The sequence below is a fragment of the Loxodonta africana genome, chromosome X, assembly GCF_030014295.1.
Source record: "Loxodonta africana isolate mLoxAfr1 chromosome X, mLoxAfr1.hap2, whole genome shotgun sequence".
NCBI classification, from domain to species: domain Eukaryota; kingdom Metazoa; phylum Chordata; class Mammalia; order Proboscidea; family Elephantidae; genus Loxodonta; species Loxodonta africana.
The window spans coordinates 67,130,240-67,147,804 of record NC_087369.1 but is presented as its reverse complement, the minus strand read 5'-3'; the positions used below and the strand labels follow the sequence as shown (position 1 = coordinate 67,147,804).

The window sequence follows — 17,565 nt, the reverse complement described above, 5'->3', positions numbered from 1 at the left end:
CATAGGCCAATGGAACAGAATTGAGAACCCAGATGTAAATCCATCCACCTATGAGCAGTTGGTATTTGACAAAGAGCCAAAGTTCGTTAAATGCGGGAAATGACGGTCTGTTTAACACGTGGTGCTGGCATAACTGGAAATCCATGTGTAAAAAAATGAAACAAGATCCATATCTCACACCACACACAAAAAATAACTCAAAATGGATCAAATACCTAAATATAAAATCTAAAACAATAAAGATCATGGAAAAAAAATAGGGACAAAGTTAGAGGCCCTAATACATGCCATAAATAGTATACAAACCATAACTAACAAGGCACAAACACCAGAAGAGAAACTAGACAACTGGGAGCTCCTAAAAATTAAAAGCTTATGCTCATCAAAAGACTTCACCAAAAGAGTAAAGAGAATCTACAGACAGGGAAAAATTTTTGGGCTACAACATATTCGACAAGGGGCTAATCTCTAAAACTACAAAATGCTTTAACACCTCAATAACAAAAAGACAATCCAATTAAAAAATGGGCAAATTATATGAACAGATACTTCACCAAAGAAGACATTCAGGCAGCTAAAAGACACATGAGGAAATGCTCACGATCATTAGCATTAGACCTGTTGCTGTCGGGTTGATTCTAGCTCATAGTGACCCTATAGGACAGAGTAGAACTGACCCATAGGGTTTCAAAGGAATGGCTGGTGGATTCAAACTGCTGACCTTTTTCTTAGTAGCCAAAGATCTTAAACACTGTGCCACCAGTGCTACCGTTAGCCATTAGAGAAATGTAAATGAAAAGTACAATGAGATATCATCTTATCCTGACAATACTGGCACTAATCCAAAAAACACAAAATAACAAATGTTGGAGAGTTTGCAGGGAGATTGGAACCCTTATGTACTGCTGGTGGGAATGTAAAATGCTACAATCACTTTGGAAAACAATATGGCACTTCCTTAAAATGCCAGAAATAGAAATACCATATGATTCAGCAATGCCACACCTAGGAATATATCCTAGAAAAAGAAGAGCCATCACACGAATAGACATATGCACACCCATGTTCACTGCAGCACTATTCACAATAGCAAAAAGATGAAAACAACCTAAAAGCCCTTCAACAGATGAATGGATAAACAAATTATGGTACATATACACAATAGAATACTATGTGACGATGATCAATGATAAATTCAGGAAACATCTCACAGCATGGATGAATTATGGAGGGCATTTTGCTGAGTGAAATAGGTCAGTAACAAAAAGACAAATATTGTATGAGACCACAAATTAAGAACTCAAGAGAAGATTTACACACAGGAAAAAAAAATTTCTTCGATGGTTATGAGGGTAGGGAGGGGTTGGAAGAGAAAATCACTAACTAGATAGTAGACAACTGTCAACCTCTGTGAGGGGAAGGACAACACACAAAATAGGGGAAATCAGCACAACTAGACCAAAGCTAAAGCACAGAAGTTTCTTAGACACATACAAACGCTTTGAGGGACTGAGTTGTTAGGGCTGGGGGCTGGGGACCATCGTCTTGGGGGACATCTAGGTCAACTGGCATAACATAGTTCATAAAGAAAATGTTCTTTCTACATCCCACTTTGGTGAGTAACATCCGGAGTCTTAAAGGTTTGCGAGCTGCCATCTACGATACATCTATTGGTCCCATTCGTCTGGAGCAAAGGAGAATTAAAAAAACTAAAGACACAAGGAAAATATCAACCCAAAGGACTAAAGGAGCACATGAACCAGAGACACCACCAGCCTGACACCAGAAGAACTAGATGGTGCCCAGCTACCACCAATGACTGCTCTGACACGGATCACAGCAAGAAGTCCCAGACAGAATGGGAGAAAAATGTAAAAGAGAATTCAAATTTGTGAAAAACAAAACAAAACCAGACTTACCTGTCCAACAAAGTAGAGGAACCCACAAGACTATGGCCCCTGGAAACTCTGCTAACCTAGAACTGAAACCATTCTCCAAGCCCGATTTTCTGACAAAGATTATACAGGCGTATAAAACAAAAAGAACACATGTGAAGAATGTCCCCCTTAGTTCAATCAAATATACAAGACCAAACGGGCAACTCCTGTCCAAAAGCAAGATGAGAAGGCAGGAAGGGACAGGAACTGGATGAATGGACACAGGGAACCCAGGATGGAAAGGCGGAGCATGCTGTCACATTGTGGGGATTGCACCAATGTCACAAAACAATATGGGTATAAATTATTGAATGAGAAATTAACATGAGCTGTAAACTTTCACCTAAAGCATAATTACATTAAAAAAGAAAAGTTATGGGAAAAGGACAACTTGCACAACTTGAAGAATGTAATTAATGTCACTGAATGATACATGTAGAAATTGTTGAATTGACCATCTGTATTAGTCCAGAAGATCAACATTTAATCAAGGCAAAATAAGAAGATAACAGCGCAGGAAAACTAGAGTACTGGTACGGAACAACCAGAACACAAAGAGAATGTTGACACAATGAGAAAAATGTAACTAATGTCATTCATCAATTTGTGTGGAAACTGTCAAATTGGAACCTAACTTGCTTTGTAAACTTACACCAAAAACACAATAAAATATTTTTAAAAAACTGTTGAAGTGTATATTTTGTTGTGTGTATTTTCAATACGGAAACCCTGGCAGTGTAGTGGTTAAATTAAGTGCTACGGCTGCTAACCAAAGGGTCGGCAGCTTGAATCCACCAGGCGCTCCTTGGAAACTCTATGGGTAGTTCTACTCTGTCCTAGAGGGTCACTATGAGTCGGAATCGACTCAATGGCACTGTTTTTTTTTTTATTTTCAGTATGATAAAAAAAAAGTTATTATGTGTCTTAGTCATCCAGTGCTGCTACAACAGAAATATCGCAAGTGAATGACTTCAACAAAGAGAAGTTCACCCTCTCATAGTCTAGTAGGCTAGAAGTTTGAATTCAGGACGTCAGCTCTGGAGGAAGGTCCCCGTCATCAGTCTTCCCTTGGTACGGGAGCATCCCAGCGCAGGAACCTCATGGCCAAAGGACATGCTCTGCTTCCAGCCCTGCTTTCTTGGTGGTATGAGGTCCCCAACTCTCTGCTTGCTTCCCTTTCCTTTTCTCTCTTGTAAGATAAAAGATGGTGCAGGCCACACCCCAGGGAAACTCCCTTTACATTGGATCAGAGATGTGGCCTGAGCAAGGGTGTTACATCCCACCCTGATCCTCTTTAACCATAGGCAGAGATTATGATTTATAACACATAGGAAAATCACAAAATGGAGGACAACCACACACGGCCTAACCAAGTTGACACATATTTTGGGGTGACACAATTCAGTCCATTACATTGTTTTTAAAAAATAAACAAAAAATTTTTTAAAAAGACTGCTTGGTGATATCACATGGGCAGCTTCATTATCTAATTCTGAAAATTATTTGCTATATGAATCATATCTTTCCTTTACTGTGGAAAATTTGTTTAAGAGTGTTTTTAAAAACAAATGACAAACAGACCAGAATGGAAATAACTGAGAATGCTTACACATTGTGAAGAATGTAACCAATGAATGTCACTGAACAGTTTGTGTAGAAATTGTTGAATGGGAACCTAGACTGCTGTGTAAACTTTTACTGAAAACACAGTCTTATTAAAACAAAACGAAAGAAATGACAGAACTTTATTTTAAAAGCCTATGCTGAGATTTTTTTTCCTGATAAAGGAATGGTACAAATTTACCTGTACCTCTACAAAAGAAGTTTGCAAAGCACATCAACCATTTGTGCAGCACCCATTTTGTTTCTTACCAAGTCCCGTTGATCCTCCTGTACCAGATCCATTTTGTGCACCAAGCAAAAGATTTTGGCATCTGGAGAGTTCTGCAGAATGGCTTCCAAACATGATTGGTAATAGTGCATGTCCTTTTCCAGTTCACGGCTCTCCACATCAAAGACATAAATCAGAACTTCTACATTTCGGAAGATGTTGTCCCGCTGGCTAGTGAAATAATTTTCCATGAAAGTGTCTTGCCTGTAGGAAAAAAAAAATTCTAGATGATAAACAAGTGTTCAATTTAGTCACTCCTGCTTAGGCTGTATTTCCGTTGGCCTAATCAGTACAAAAGATAATCTTAAAGCTTCAATTTAAAGGTCTGGTCTTTAGCTTCAAACCTCTTAAGCCACAATTTCCACCACCCTCCACCCCTCTCACTGTGTTCCAAACACACTGACATTCTTTTAAGTTCCTCAATTGGCTCATGAGGCCTTTACACATGCAGTTCACTCTGTCACAGATGTTTGCCCTGGTGGTGCAGTGGTTAAGAGCTTGGACGTTAACCAAAAGGTCAGTAGTTTGAATCCACCAGCCACTCCCTGGAAACCCTATGGGGGCAGTTCTACTCCGTCCTATAGGGTCACTGTGAGTTGGAACTGTACTCAACAGCAATGCTTTTTTTGGGCGGGGGGGGGGGGTTCATCTAATCAGGAGCCCTGGTGGTGCAGTCGTTAAGAGCTTGGCTGCTAACCAGAAGATCAGCAGTTTGAATCCATCAGCCACTCCTTGGAAACCTTATGGGGCACTTCTACTCTGTCCTATAGGGACACTATGAGTCAGAATTGACTCGAAGGCAACAGGTTTGGTTTTTTTGTTTCATCTAATTAACTCCTAGCTGTTCCTTTAGATTACAATTCAATCCATACTTCCTCATCCCTGACCTCCTTGACTTGGTTCAATCTATTCACCATAGGCCCTTATAACAATATATTCCTCTTCTTTTTAACACTACAAATGTAATATTACATGTGGTTGTGTGAATTTTTAATTAATATCAATCACTCCCTAGATGGCAAGTTCCATGAGGGCAAGGACTGCTACTGTTCCCATTGTTTTCCAGCTTCAAGCACAGAACCTGCCACAGAGCAGGGGCTCAATGAATATTTGTTCAATGAATAACTAAAAAGCCAAATACTCTAAGCTGTATGAAAATGACTCCAATGATAATTTTTCAGGAGAATGTTACTCTTTGCTCCTTAAGCTGTATTCTGTTTCTCAAGTTCTCAATTACCAGCTGGCTAGCAGAAAACAGTAGCATTTTGCAGTGAAAAAAAATCTTAAACCTAGGTTTTCCTGCACTTTGCTATTAATTAGCTGTATGACTTGGGAGAGTCATGATCTCACTGGACCTCAGCTGTCTTACCTGTAGAATAGGAGATAACATCTTATTGCCTAAAAACAAGGAACTTGGACCATAGGGTCTCTTGACAGGGATCACAGAATTGGAAGCAATGATAATGACAAAGGGTTAGTATGTAGCGAGTTAACAGGGTGGGTGTTAAGTGATCCATCTATTGACAGTAATGAAGTCACTTTCTTACAGAGCAGTTGGCTATTTAGCTATTCTTTTAACAAATATTCAATGAATATCTACTCTATGGCTGGCTCTATACTAAAAAAACCAAACCCAGTGCCATCGAGTCGATTCCAACTCATAGCAACCCTATAGGACACAGTAGGAACTACCCCCATAGAGTTTCCAAGGAGCGCCTGGCAGATTCGAACTGCCAACCCTTTGGTTAGTAGCCATAGCACTTAACCACTACGCCACCAGGGTTTCCGGCTCTATACTAGGAGCTGGGAAACATTAAGCTAACAATAACATCTACCTATTTTTTAAGGTACTTTGCTACACACTTTTGTACATAAAATAATCTATGAGTTGGTACTATTATTATCCATTATCCCTATTGTACAGAAGAATAATCGACGCCTTTGAATTGTGGTGTTGGTGAAGAATATTGAAATATACCATGGACTACCAAAAGAATGAACACATCTGTTTTGGAAGAAGTACAACTAAAACGCTCCTTAGAATTAAGGATGGCGAGACTACGTCTTACATACTTTGGACATGTTGTCAGGAGGGGTAAGTCCCTGAGAAGGACATCGTGCTTGGTAAAGCACAGCATCAAGGAAAAAGAAGAGAGCCTCAACGAGATGGACCGACACAGTGGCTGCAACAATGGGCTCAAGCATAACGATTGTGGGCATGGCACAGGATCGGGCAGTGTTTCGATCTGTTGTACATAGGGTCCCTATGAGTCTGAGCTGACTTGACAGCGCTTAACAACAATTGCACAGATGAAGAAACTGGGGATCAGAGAGTTTAAGTGACCTATATAGGGTCGCTATGAGTCGGAATCGACGGCAGTGGGTTTGGTTTTTCGTTTGGTTATTCACGAGAACACAGTTAATAGAACTGGGATACAAACCCAAGTGTAACTCCAGCATTTAGGCTCCTAACCACTGTGCACCCCATACCGCTGCCTTAGCATAGAGATGTAAATGATCACAGGCTATGGTGCAACATCAGAGTGCAAGGGATAGTGAGTGTGCATTTGTGATGGGAAAGTCAGTGAGTAATTTGGTCATGAAAGAAGAGCTGTCTCCTACTCTTCCAACAGTAGGCAACTCATCTGGAGAATATGTGTTCAGGGTCTGATCTACAGTGCTAGACCTCCTGAAGATAATTAGTGAAATAATTAAGAACAGGGTAGTATGGTGTGATGGTTAAGAGCTCAGAACTGATGTGACGCTGCCTGAGATAGAAACCTAATTTCTTCACCTGCAAAAGACAGATAAGCTACTCCATACTAAAGATGCCTACATGGAGCTTGTGGTAGTGCTACTTAACCATGTCACACATACAGAGGACATTTTCATAATTACATAAAAGGTCAGATGTTTATTTAATCAAGTGTCAAATTTAAAGTAATTTCAATCTAATGTGTCTATTGTAGAGGATAGTTATTATAGCTGTATTTTCCACGATTATTATACTAGATACCATGATTACTGCCACTGGCTTTACAAACTAAGTAGATGATACTTACCCACCACAGTCCCATAGGTTCAATACCAGGTTTCCCAAAAATCGAACATGAGAATGTTCAACATCAACTGGAAAATAAATATGATAAGACTAGTAACTGTACCTTGTGAGGTAAAATTCAAAATAAGCAAAGCACAAACCCATGGAATTTAGAAGGGCCAAAGTGGAGTGAAATGCTCAAAGCCACAACAAGATGGTGATTTTCAGCTTAGTAGTGTGGTTTAGTGGCAAGATGGGCACTTAAACTACCCTGAGCTACAGAACTGGCTCTCATGTAAGTTATTTTACTTTTTAGTAGTTTAGTACCTAGAGCAGGAACAACCTCCAATCTCCAATCAATTTTACTAATATTAAAATTTAACACGTAAGACAGACATTCACAATTTAATAGATTTTCCTGTCCCACTTGCCCCCACTCACCTCACCCACAAAAAAATCAAACAACAAAAAACAAACACAAAACAACATGAAACATAATGAAACTGTCTCCCTCTACTGATTTCCTTATTTTAGTTAATGACTATACCATTTTCTCATTTTTTTGTTGTTTCTAGCTCCTCTGTCCACATTAAATTAATTGCTAAACTCAGCTGACAATTCCTTTGCAATATCTCTAAATTCTATTCAATCCTTATTTTACAACCCATCACTAACATTAAGGCCCTCGTGCCTACATTACTAAGCTCCACAACAGACCTCCCCACCAGAAGGCCTTACCTACTTTACCTCAACCTCTAGGCTATTGCCAGATTCATCTCCTTAACACTACTTTGAACATGTCACTCCCCATTCCACAAACTTTCAGTGGCTTCTCCATGCGTATAAGGGGCATTTAAGGTGCTTCACAATTTGGCTTTCAATCTACCTTTATATTCTCCAATGATTCACTTTAATAAAGCCTTTCACTCCAGCCCAGTTTGGTTTATTCATAGTCCTCCCAAACCCTGTTACCTCCCCAATCCCCAACATACCTTATATCAGTGGTCGCAAACCTGCTAATAGGTGCCAGGCCAGTAAATGTTATGAGCAAAATTAGTCATGTATGGAGAGTAAACATTCACCCAAGGGGATGGTGGGGCAGGTAGCAGTTACTCAGCTCTAGGTTATTAGCCATGCAGGAATATGGGCCCAGAGTTACCAGATCTTTAAAAATTTCAAAAGTAGTGGGAAATCCATATTTTTACGAAAAGTTTTAAATTTTGACAACCAATTCAAAATTTTCTAAGACATTTCATGAGTCAAACAAAACACATCTACAGGCCTCATTCAGCGTGCAGGCTGCCTGTTTGCGACCTCTGCCTTATACTTCCCTCCCCCCTATACTTTGCCTACTATGTCCATCTGCCTAGAAAGCCCTCCCCGTCTTTCTTTTAAAGTTATATTCATCTTTCAAGACCCAGCTTAAATCCCACCTCCTCTAAAAGCCCTGCGTGGCCACCCCCCACTTACCATCATCTCTCCCTCTAAATTCATTCAAACATTTATTAAGCATCTACTGTCTGCCAGGCACTAAATCAAAAAAGAATAATGAAAATTCTTGTTCTGGAAATTTCTCAAAGTCTAGAAATTATTAACTATACAATTTATGTGATAATCAATCACACATTGGTGCTTCTTCTATGACTATCTTGAAGCTATTGCTTAAATTGACTAACTTCTCTTTTGTATAATTTTGTACATAACTCTTCTCATAAACTAGATAAGTAACAATGCATACTTTAAAAAAAAGCACGGCTTTGGAGTCAGAGACCTCAGCTCTACTTCTCTATGTGACCTTGGGCAAGTCATTTAACCTCTGAGTATTTCCTCTTCTATCAAAAAGGCGGGGGGCATACTACTGATCCCACAGTATTGCTGTGAGGATTAAATGAGTTATACATAAAGTGCCTGGCACATAGTAGATGCTCAAACTACTTCCCTTCTCCCCTTTACTTCCCCTCCTTGGAAAAGGAATCATATCTTACATGTCTTTGTATTTCCAAGAGAGTCTACGAGAGAGTAGGTGCTCAAACTGCTATTAATTTGAAGACTATGTAAACGGTCTAGTACTAAAAAAAAAAAAAATGGAAAGAAGTACTACTGAGAAAGGGAAAGACAATAACAAAAGAAGTGACAGGATTCAGTGACTGTTTAGATATGGGGTACATGGATAGAAATCCAGTTCTCATCAAGTGACCAATGGCCCCATTATCAAATCCAGTAGACTTTTCAGTCCTTGTCTTACTTTCTCCAACATGACACTGTTGACTACTCTCTTTTTCTCAAAAAATTCTCTTGGCCTCTGATATCATACCTATGATTTTTCAGGCTGATCTCCTTCATAGGCTTCTATTCTTCTTTCTGTCCCTTAAATGTTGGAGTTCTTGAGGATTCTATCCTTAGCCACCTTTTCTTCTCTCTATGTATTCTTCGTCTGGGTAAGCTAATTTATTCATATTACTTTATTTACCATTTGGATATTGATAATTCACAAATATGTATCTCTAGTACAGATTTCTCTTCTACCTTCTGGCTCATATATTGGTTATCTCCACTTAGATGAACCACAGGTATCTCAAACTCAGTATACCCAAACATAACTATCATTTCCCCATTCTTCCCACTAAATCTATTCCTTTTTCAGCCTTCTCCATTACAGTGAATTTAACCAGTGGCCTAAGCCAAAATCTTAGTTTCATCCTTGAGTCTACTCTTTCCCTCACCATTCCCCACCCCTAAATTTATCACCAAGTCCTGTTGACTCTACCTCTAAAATATATCCCAAATCCATTTCCTTTTCAGCATATCTACCACCACCACTGTAACCTAAGCCAAGCCCCTGTCATCTCTTACCTGGTCTGCTAAAACAGTCTCCCTAATTGGTTAACCTGTTTCTACCCTTGCCTCCTTCCAATCTATCCTCCATATTAGAGATATAGAGCTATCCCCAAAATGCCTATTTTTATTCCATTCTTGTTTAAAAAGAAAAAAAACATGTGTCTCTGTATATGAATGATTATATACTCCCCCCCAAAATGCCAGAAGGATAGCCACAAAACTACCAATGGTGTTTGTCCCTAGGATGTAGGCCTGAGAGTGAGGGTGGGAATAGACTTTTTACACTTCTGTAATACTTGCATCTTCACAAGTATTACTTTTGCAATTGAAATTTAAAATAATAAAATATAAATCTCCATATTTTTAAAATACTCCTCTGTTTAAAATCCTCAAGGGGCTGCCTTCTACCTTCAGTTCGAACTCCTTGACTTGGTTTATAAGGCACTTTATGATATAACCTCTTAATCCTACTTTCCCCTTTAGTCTCATGTCTCCTACATGGCCTCTGGCTCTCTTACTCTTCCTGCCTTGTTGTCATAAGGGCAACTGAAGAGAACCAAGACTAGAACCTTGGGGAATCACATACACTTATGGGGCAGAAAGAAGAAAATACTCTGGTAAAATTTTTTTTTCAAAGGAGAGAGATGATCAAAAATGAAGGAAAAAAAAACCAGAGTAATAAAGCATTAAATAAAAGCTGAGGGGACAGAGAATTTTGAGAAGGTAGGATATCTTAGAGACGTCAACAGTGTTTGAAACTAAAATACTTCATAATCATATTTTTATTGACAAGTTTACTATTCCAATAAATGCATTTTAACAGTCCACAATAAATTAATAACACCACCACTCAGTATCCTTATGTAAAAGTTCAAAACATAGGAAGCTCTAAGTTTAACAAAATAAAACTAGACTTTTTTCAGCAGTGACACAATAGAAAAACATTAAAACATTAAAGTCAGTGTAATATTTTAAAAGAAGTACCCTTTTACTACTTTTATAGAAAAATCAGCAACTGCATATAAAAGAATATGAAGAAAAATCAATGCACTATACATATTTTGAGCTAGTCTATAAGTTTAGCAATATAACCCAGACCTTTCTTCAGCAATGACAAATTAGCTAATGATATACTAAAGCATCAAAGCCAGCGTAAGGTTTATAAGTATATACTTCTACTACCTTTAAGGAGATACAGTATTTGCTAATTAAGTATCAGTAAAGGTCCTGCTTGAGATATCCTCAAGGGGATTCCCTGTCCCATTCGCAGTGCCTGGGACACAATACTTCAACAGCTCGCTTTAACGTACATGAGTCATATAATTTGCAACATTCTGTTCAGACCTTAATAATACTGCTAGACTATTTCAAAACTATTTCAAGCAAGTTGAATAGTTATAAAATTTTGGTTACAGAACTATTCACTAGTCTCAGGGTAATAATTCTGCTAAATCAGCTAAAAAACAGAAATATCAATTGGACTAGGAAACAGGTGCTTTGACAAACTGTAAAAAATTTAAAACACAAAGAGAAAGAAGTCTATAAGGAATTATTAGAATATGGTAAGGTATATAGGCTGTAGCAAAATGAATAGAGCATGAGCATAGATTTATATTCCAGCACCAACATTTACTAGTTAAGTGAGCTTAATTTCTAAGCCATACTTTCTTCAATGATTAAAATGAAGTTAATATGAGGAATAAAGTCAATGAAACAGCATTATTCAAAAGCCTGGCAAATGGCAGTTATTTAATACACATTAGCTTCCTCTATCTACTGAAATCATATGGTTACTTGGCTCAGATACTTAACTTGGAAGAAGACAAAAGTTTTTAAATCTAGAAAATCAAGACAGGGAGAAGTTTGGATAGGTAGACTTTCCAGAGGCCAGAGCCACAGATATCACATAGAAGGAAGTCTCTAGAGACACAACAAGCCATTGGACCCTGTTCTGACCAAATTTTTTTTATCGGTGTCTTAGTGAAAAGTAGATGAGATACTTATCAAATGTACAAAGTACAAGAAGCTAGGAAGGACAGCTAATATGTCAGAGGTGAAAATAAGTAGCTGAACTGAAATTAGGATGATAAAATGCTAGCATTGAGAGGGATCTAACCTGTCTTTACAGATAAGGAAACTGAGGCCCAGAGAGATAAAATAACTTGTCCTGTATTTCAGAGTTAACAAATGCAGGGCATAGAAACACATCATGGAATAAAACAAATAAAATTGAATAATTTAATATAGATAAAAATTTATTCTTAGGCTTAAAATATTAACTGCACAAGAACCAGGAGAGTATGTGTTTAATAACAGTATATGTGAAAAGGAATTGAGGTTTTTTAAATATAACTCAGTATAATGAAGGCCGCTACAAAAAAGGAGGAGCAAAGGGACTAACTTCCCTAACAGTAATAACCTGAACAAGAGATACAGTAGTACCACTCTGCCCTGATTAGACCACATTTGCCTTTAAGTCTTAGCACTTTAAGAAAAATGCATACAAGTTAAAACGAGCCCTTAAAAATGCTTCAAAATCGTGTCACATGAGGAATAGTTGGAGGAACTGAGGATATTTAATTTCAGAAAGACAAGATTTGGGAGGCAAGGGATAGATTAAGACACTAACCATCCTCAAAAATCTGTAGAGGCTCAAGAGAACAGAAAAAGAACCAGCTAAAAGAAATAAAAGGAAAACGATTTGGGGCTCTAAGAAATAGCTTTCTAGTAATTAAAGCTGCCCCAATTATGAGAGTCAACAATACACTCCAAGTGCTTTGGGAATAGAGATTAAGTTTTTTTCTAATTTGTATCCTAGGGTCTGGAAAATAATGTATTTATAAAATGTATTTGTAAAATATAACTTGCAACATTCTGTTCAAAGTTTAATAATGCTGCTAGATTATTTCAAAACTATTTTAAGTTGAATAGTTATGAAATGTTGGTTGCAGGACTATTCACTGGATATAATACCCAGAACAAGAGAAACAATAGTCCCATTATTGTTCTTGAAACCAGAGTGAGATGCCTCATGAAGTAGTGGGTGACTCATCCCTAAAAGCATTCAAGATGGTAGAAATCCATGTCAGGAATCTTTGGAGGCCAGGTAGGGCAATGCCTTCCTCACCTAGAGGCCAGGAACAAAGGCAGTATTCAGAAATGCTTGGATGCTGCAGAATGAAATGGCATGACCCAGAGACACAGGGGTTCTCTCAGGACTGTACTAACAGCCATGGCAGCCCAATTAGTTAGTGTAGACTAAGAAAGAAACCAGATTTAACTCTCAAACCATGATGGGCAATAACACATTTGCCAAGATAGAACTGGAACTCCAAAGAGAACATCTAAGTGTATCCAAGAAGAGAAGAAACAGAGTACAGATTAGGTTAACCACCACCACCATCATCTCCACTTGTTTTCCTTTTAATGAAGACTAGGATTAAACACTGCTTTTAAAAAATCTTAACAAATTTTACTGTTATGCTTGTTAATACTTACCAATTCCCCTTTATATAATAACAGTTAAAAACACACACCATCTCCCCAAAACAAACAAAAGGGTTCTTATGCTTGTTTAAGATATAGCAGAACAGAGAGGAAGTGAGGCAATAGCATACCACTTCATAAGCAGCCTAGAACCTCCCCAAGAGTGTGAGTGGTAGTAACCAGAATTAGGACACACCCCTCTCTGCAAAAAGGGGAAACATGCTCCAAAACAAATTCCTCAATGCTCACAGTCCCCAAGCTACTGCAACCAAGTGGGTTATGCAAATTATTAATAGTTAAGATCACCTGAATTTGCAATAAGATAAAACATCTTACTTGTTGCACCCAGGCGACGTGTGTCTCTGGCAATATAATTTGCAAAGATAATAGACCTCATGCTGGTCTTACCAGACCCACTTTTACCCATCAACAGCACCTAAGGACAAAGTAGAGAAAAAGAAAGAGAACCAGTTTGCAATTTAGAGCAAATCAAATCTAAAGGGACCTATTTCTCTCCTGTATTTGATTTTTTACTGAAGTACTGACAACCTGATGCAGATATTTGTAACTAACTAAACTGTTCCCCAACAGTACAGAGATACCTAGAATTACAGTGGCTAGGCATTTATCTCTCATGGTCACACATCCTCTTGAGGGCAGGATGACAGTAAATTTGTTATGTTATTAATATGTACCACTACTATATTCTATATTCAGAACTAGGTTAGAGAACTATAACCGTGAGAGGAATATGAACCCTGATCTCTCATAATATGTTTTATGCACTCAATTACCTAGCACAGGGTTTCAATATAACTGAAAGTTCTTCCTCCTCCTGCTTAAAGTCAAGCTTTCCACCTCTGCCCTTGATCTCATCTCTTATCTCCATAATCTTGCTCCATTAATTACTCTCTTTCTTTTTTATTTTCAGAAACTACCCGTGGTATTTTTAGAGTCCAGCCACATTGAACTGAACTGCTGATAGCTCCTTTGATTATTCTCAGCTCTCTGGGCCCAAGCCTTTTCTTGGCTCTATGCTTTTGTTTCATGTTGTACTCTCTGCCAGTAACTTTTCATTCTTTAGTTTTCCTTCAACTAAGTCCTACTCATCTTTCAAGATTTGATTCAATGATCATCTCCTCAAGAAGCTTCTCTTAGCCCATTGCTGGCTTAAGTGTCCCACCTCTGTCCTCTCATGGCACTCTATGCATACTTGTGTCATTGCAAAGACCGTAATGCATTGTAGTTACCTTCCCCCCACCCCCCCCCGCACCTGTCTCTCACAAGACTGTGAGTTTCTTGAGAGTAGGGAGAGTCCCCTTTTGTATCTCCAATGCCTAACATATAACAGATGCTCAAAATATGTTTATCAAAAGAATGAGCAAGCTGCTGAAACAATGATACAAAACGAGAGTTTTTAACAATGAGAATTGTCCAGTGAAAAGGGTGGGCTTACGACAATGGCAGCATTTAACAAAGACAGGAAAACATCTGTCAAAGATGCTGTAGATTCTTACACTAGGACAGACATGGGTAAGTTGATTTTTAAGAAACAATTTCAAATTTGGAACTTATATAGTTCTAATTACCTTGCTTTTTAAATCAAGTACACGTACTACCTTCAATCCCAATAGACTTATAAAAATTTTTTATAAAAAATGTAGGGAGTATTAATGAAAATACACTGCACTCAAGCTCAATTTAAGCTAGGAATTCAGCTATATAACTTTATCTCACTAAGGAAATGTTACTAACAAACCAGTTGAAGGTTGCTACAGAAAAAGTTTTCCTTTTGTTCTTGATCATATAGAAATTTCTGGTATTTTTAGGTATTCTTGTTGATAGCAACTTTACACAGGCTCATCAGGAATATTTCCTTAGTTAAACGAGTTACGTAACTGAATTACTAGATGAGTTTAAGATTAAATACAGTGCATTTCTTTTGTTTTTTAATTAAAAAAAACTTATCTCAATTGCTTATGAAAGACTTACCCAGTATAACTGTGTCAGGGACTGATGTAAGCACTCTACATGAATCTACTCATTTAAACTTTACAACAACCCTATGAGACAGCTTTTACGAATGAAGAAGCTGACACCCCAAGAGGTTAAGAAATGTTCAGAAATTTATTCCAGCACTGCACTCTTAGCAATTATGCCTAAACCCCAAGGTGGGGCACAGTACCATAAAAGCACAAAGGAAGAAGTACTCAATTCCATCTGGAGAACTCATGTAAGGCCTTATAGTGGTAACATTTGACTTAGGTTCAAAATAATGCGCAGGCAGATGCCTGTGCAGTATGTGTGCTGTGTGTGTGTGTCCTGCATAAAGGGCAAGTTAATTTGTAAATTTGGGAAGAATAAATTCTTTATGGCTATGAGAGGGTGCATAGGTGTAGCAGATGGTTTAGTGAGGAAAAGATTTTTAAAGGGCATCGTAGGCCATGCAAAGCCATTTGGATTTACATTCTATTGGCTGGGAGAATTTATGAAAAGTTCTTAAGTATGAAGTATATGAATAACTCAGTCAGATTTATATATTAGAAAAATTAAATCTGAGAGCAAAAAAGAGATTAGCATCAGGGAGACCACATAAAAGACACGGTATATGTTCCTCACAAACATATTGCCTGAACAGCATCTTCTTACATTTACCTTCATGGTTTTGATGTATCTAAAACAAGACTTACCTTTTTCTTCATGGCTGTATTTGGCAGCACCCACCTATAGAATATAAACCAAAAGACAGTTTCCATGATTCAATTACTTAGAAATTGGAATTAACGAAACGCAAATAAATGTTGAAATACAAAAGAGCATGTTTAGCGCAAAAGCCAATAGAGCAGTAAGTGGGACCTCAGTTAAGTTGTCTCTCATTTTCCCAAATTATAAAACTGAGTTTATGCTCCCTAGTCCCTAATTACCTGCTCAGGAGATAGCTTTCAGGAAGATTTATTTAGATTATAAATAAGCCATTAAAATTCAAGATTCAATTTTTTGTTTTAAAAAATAAGTAAATCAAAGGATTTATTTTTATATTTGAATATCCCTTTAAGTCAGACTATTTTTAAAATCTGGAAATATTTTTAGTTCCTCAACCATCCTTTCAAGCTATATTTCACTCATCACAGGCATAAAGTACATACAAGTCTCAAATTCACATTGGCACAGAAAGCGCTCTCAAGCCACTGGTCCCTGCCCAGGAAGCACCCCCTCTTCCTAGACTTCCTAGCCCCAAAATGGTGATGTCAAATTTCTTTACTGACAATTCAAAGCAACTCAGAACTGCCTCCTCAATTAGAACACCCCCACCCTCCACAATGATACCACCTCTTTCCTGAGGGCTATTTTCTGCCTTTTTTTTTTTTTTTTTTAGCACCAGTGCCCTTTACAGTTTATTCTGTTGTAAAGATCATGACACCAATCAACGAACGTTACTGGTAAACAGAAGCAATTTATGATTGGGGTCTAATCCACAATACTCTGCTCAGTTAAAACACCTCCTTCCTCGGATTTAGTATAATAGCCTTCACCCACCCAAGCGATCCCTCCGGTTCCCCCATTGGAGGATCCATTCTTGGCCCCAGATTCTCTTTCTCCATCTTTTTCTCGGAGTCAGAGTCTTCCATCGTGCAACAAGTCCTTTTCAGTTCCTTCTGTATCCGCAGTACTTTTTTTTTCCGTATTCACCCCCCGCTCAGATGCTAATTCTCATCGCCTGCGGCCCTTAAAGGCCTGCTCTATTCTTGCCTCCGCCTTTGTCCACTGGGGGGCCGCTCTCCCCACGGTTACCTTTACCGCTCCGAACTTGGCCTCAAAGCACCGCCAAGCTGGCCAAACGTTTCGGTGGTGCAAGGGTAAGAGATGGAGGATGAGAGGCAAAGAGAAGGCTCGTCCCGAGTTCGAGCTTCAAGCCCCAAGGTCTCGAAACCCAAAGGTGACTTCACCCGCGAACGGGTGAGGACCGCGAAGGCGGAGGTCGTAGAAAGAGCAGACCCGCGCCGGTGGCACCAAGCGGTGAACGCTTCAGCTGGCTTGTTGCTCTTGAACCTGGCAGCGCCGGAGGGTTACCGGAGGCAGCGGTTACGACTTAACTGCCTGCCCATCAGGAACCCAGGTACCTTACGGCAGCCACCCGACTGCAGGCCAGGATCACGTGGGCACCTGCCGTAAGCCCCGAGCCTGTCACGTGACTACCGTTACCCAAGGGGCGGTGGGCTGGGGTGAACACCATAGAGACTGCTCGGGGAAAGCCAGAGTGCCGCCTGTCGTCATCATGTGGCTTTGGCTCTCACTCAGCGCCTCTGTCCGGATATGGCGGTAAGCCTGAAGGTCTTTTTAACAGTGAGTAGACCAGGCCCCACCCATCCCTC

General features: G+C 38.9%; 1 protein-coding gene across 4 annotated transcripts in view; it reads right to left on the bottom strand.

Annotated features, from left to right (window-relative positions):
• RRAGB (Ras related GTP binding B) overlaps window positions 1-16,833 on the bottom strand; it is a 46,963-nt gene extending 30,130 nt beyond the window's left edge. For 2 of the 4 annotated variants that reach the window (XM_064278361.1, XM_003420390.4), the window contains exons 1-6: window positions 16,730-16,833; window positions 15,883-15,916; window positions 13,529-13,628; window positions 8,854-8,937; window positions 6,891-6,957; window positions 3,810-4,032 (exon numbers count right to left, since the gene is read on the bottom strand). In XM_064278361.1, coding sequence (XP_064134431.1) covers window positions 3,810-4,032; window positions 6,891-6,957; window positions 8,854-8,937; window positions 13,529-13,628; window positions 15,883-15,916; window positions 16,730-16,821 — 600 coding nt within the window. In that variant the 5' untranslated portion in view covers window positions 16,822-16,833. Of the gene's footprint in view, window positions 1-3,809; window positions 4,033-6,890; window positions 6,958-8,853; window positions 8,938-13,498; window positions 13,629-15,882; window positions 15,917-16,729 lie in introns of all 4 variants that reach the window. The other 2 variants (XM_064278360.1, XM_010599920.3) reach the window with 2 other exon arrangements.
• Between the last annotated feature and the right edge of the window lie 732 nt (window positions 16,834-17,565).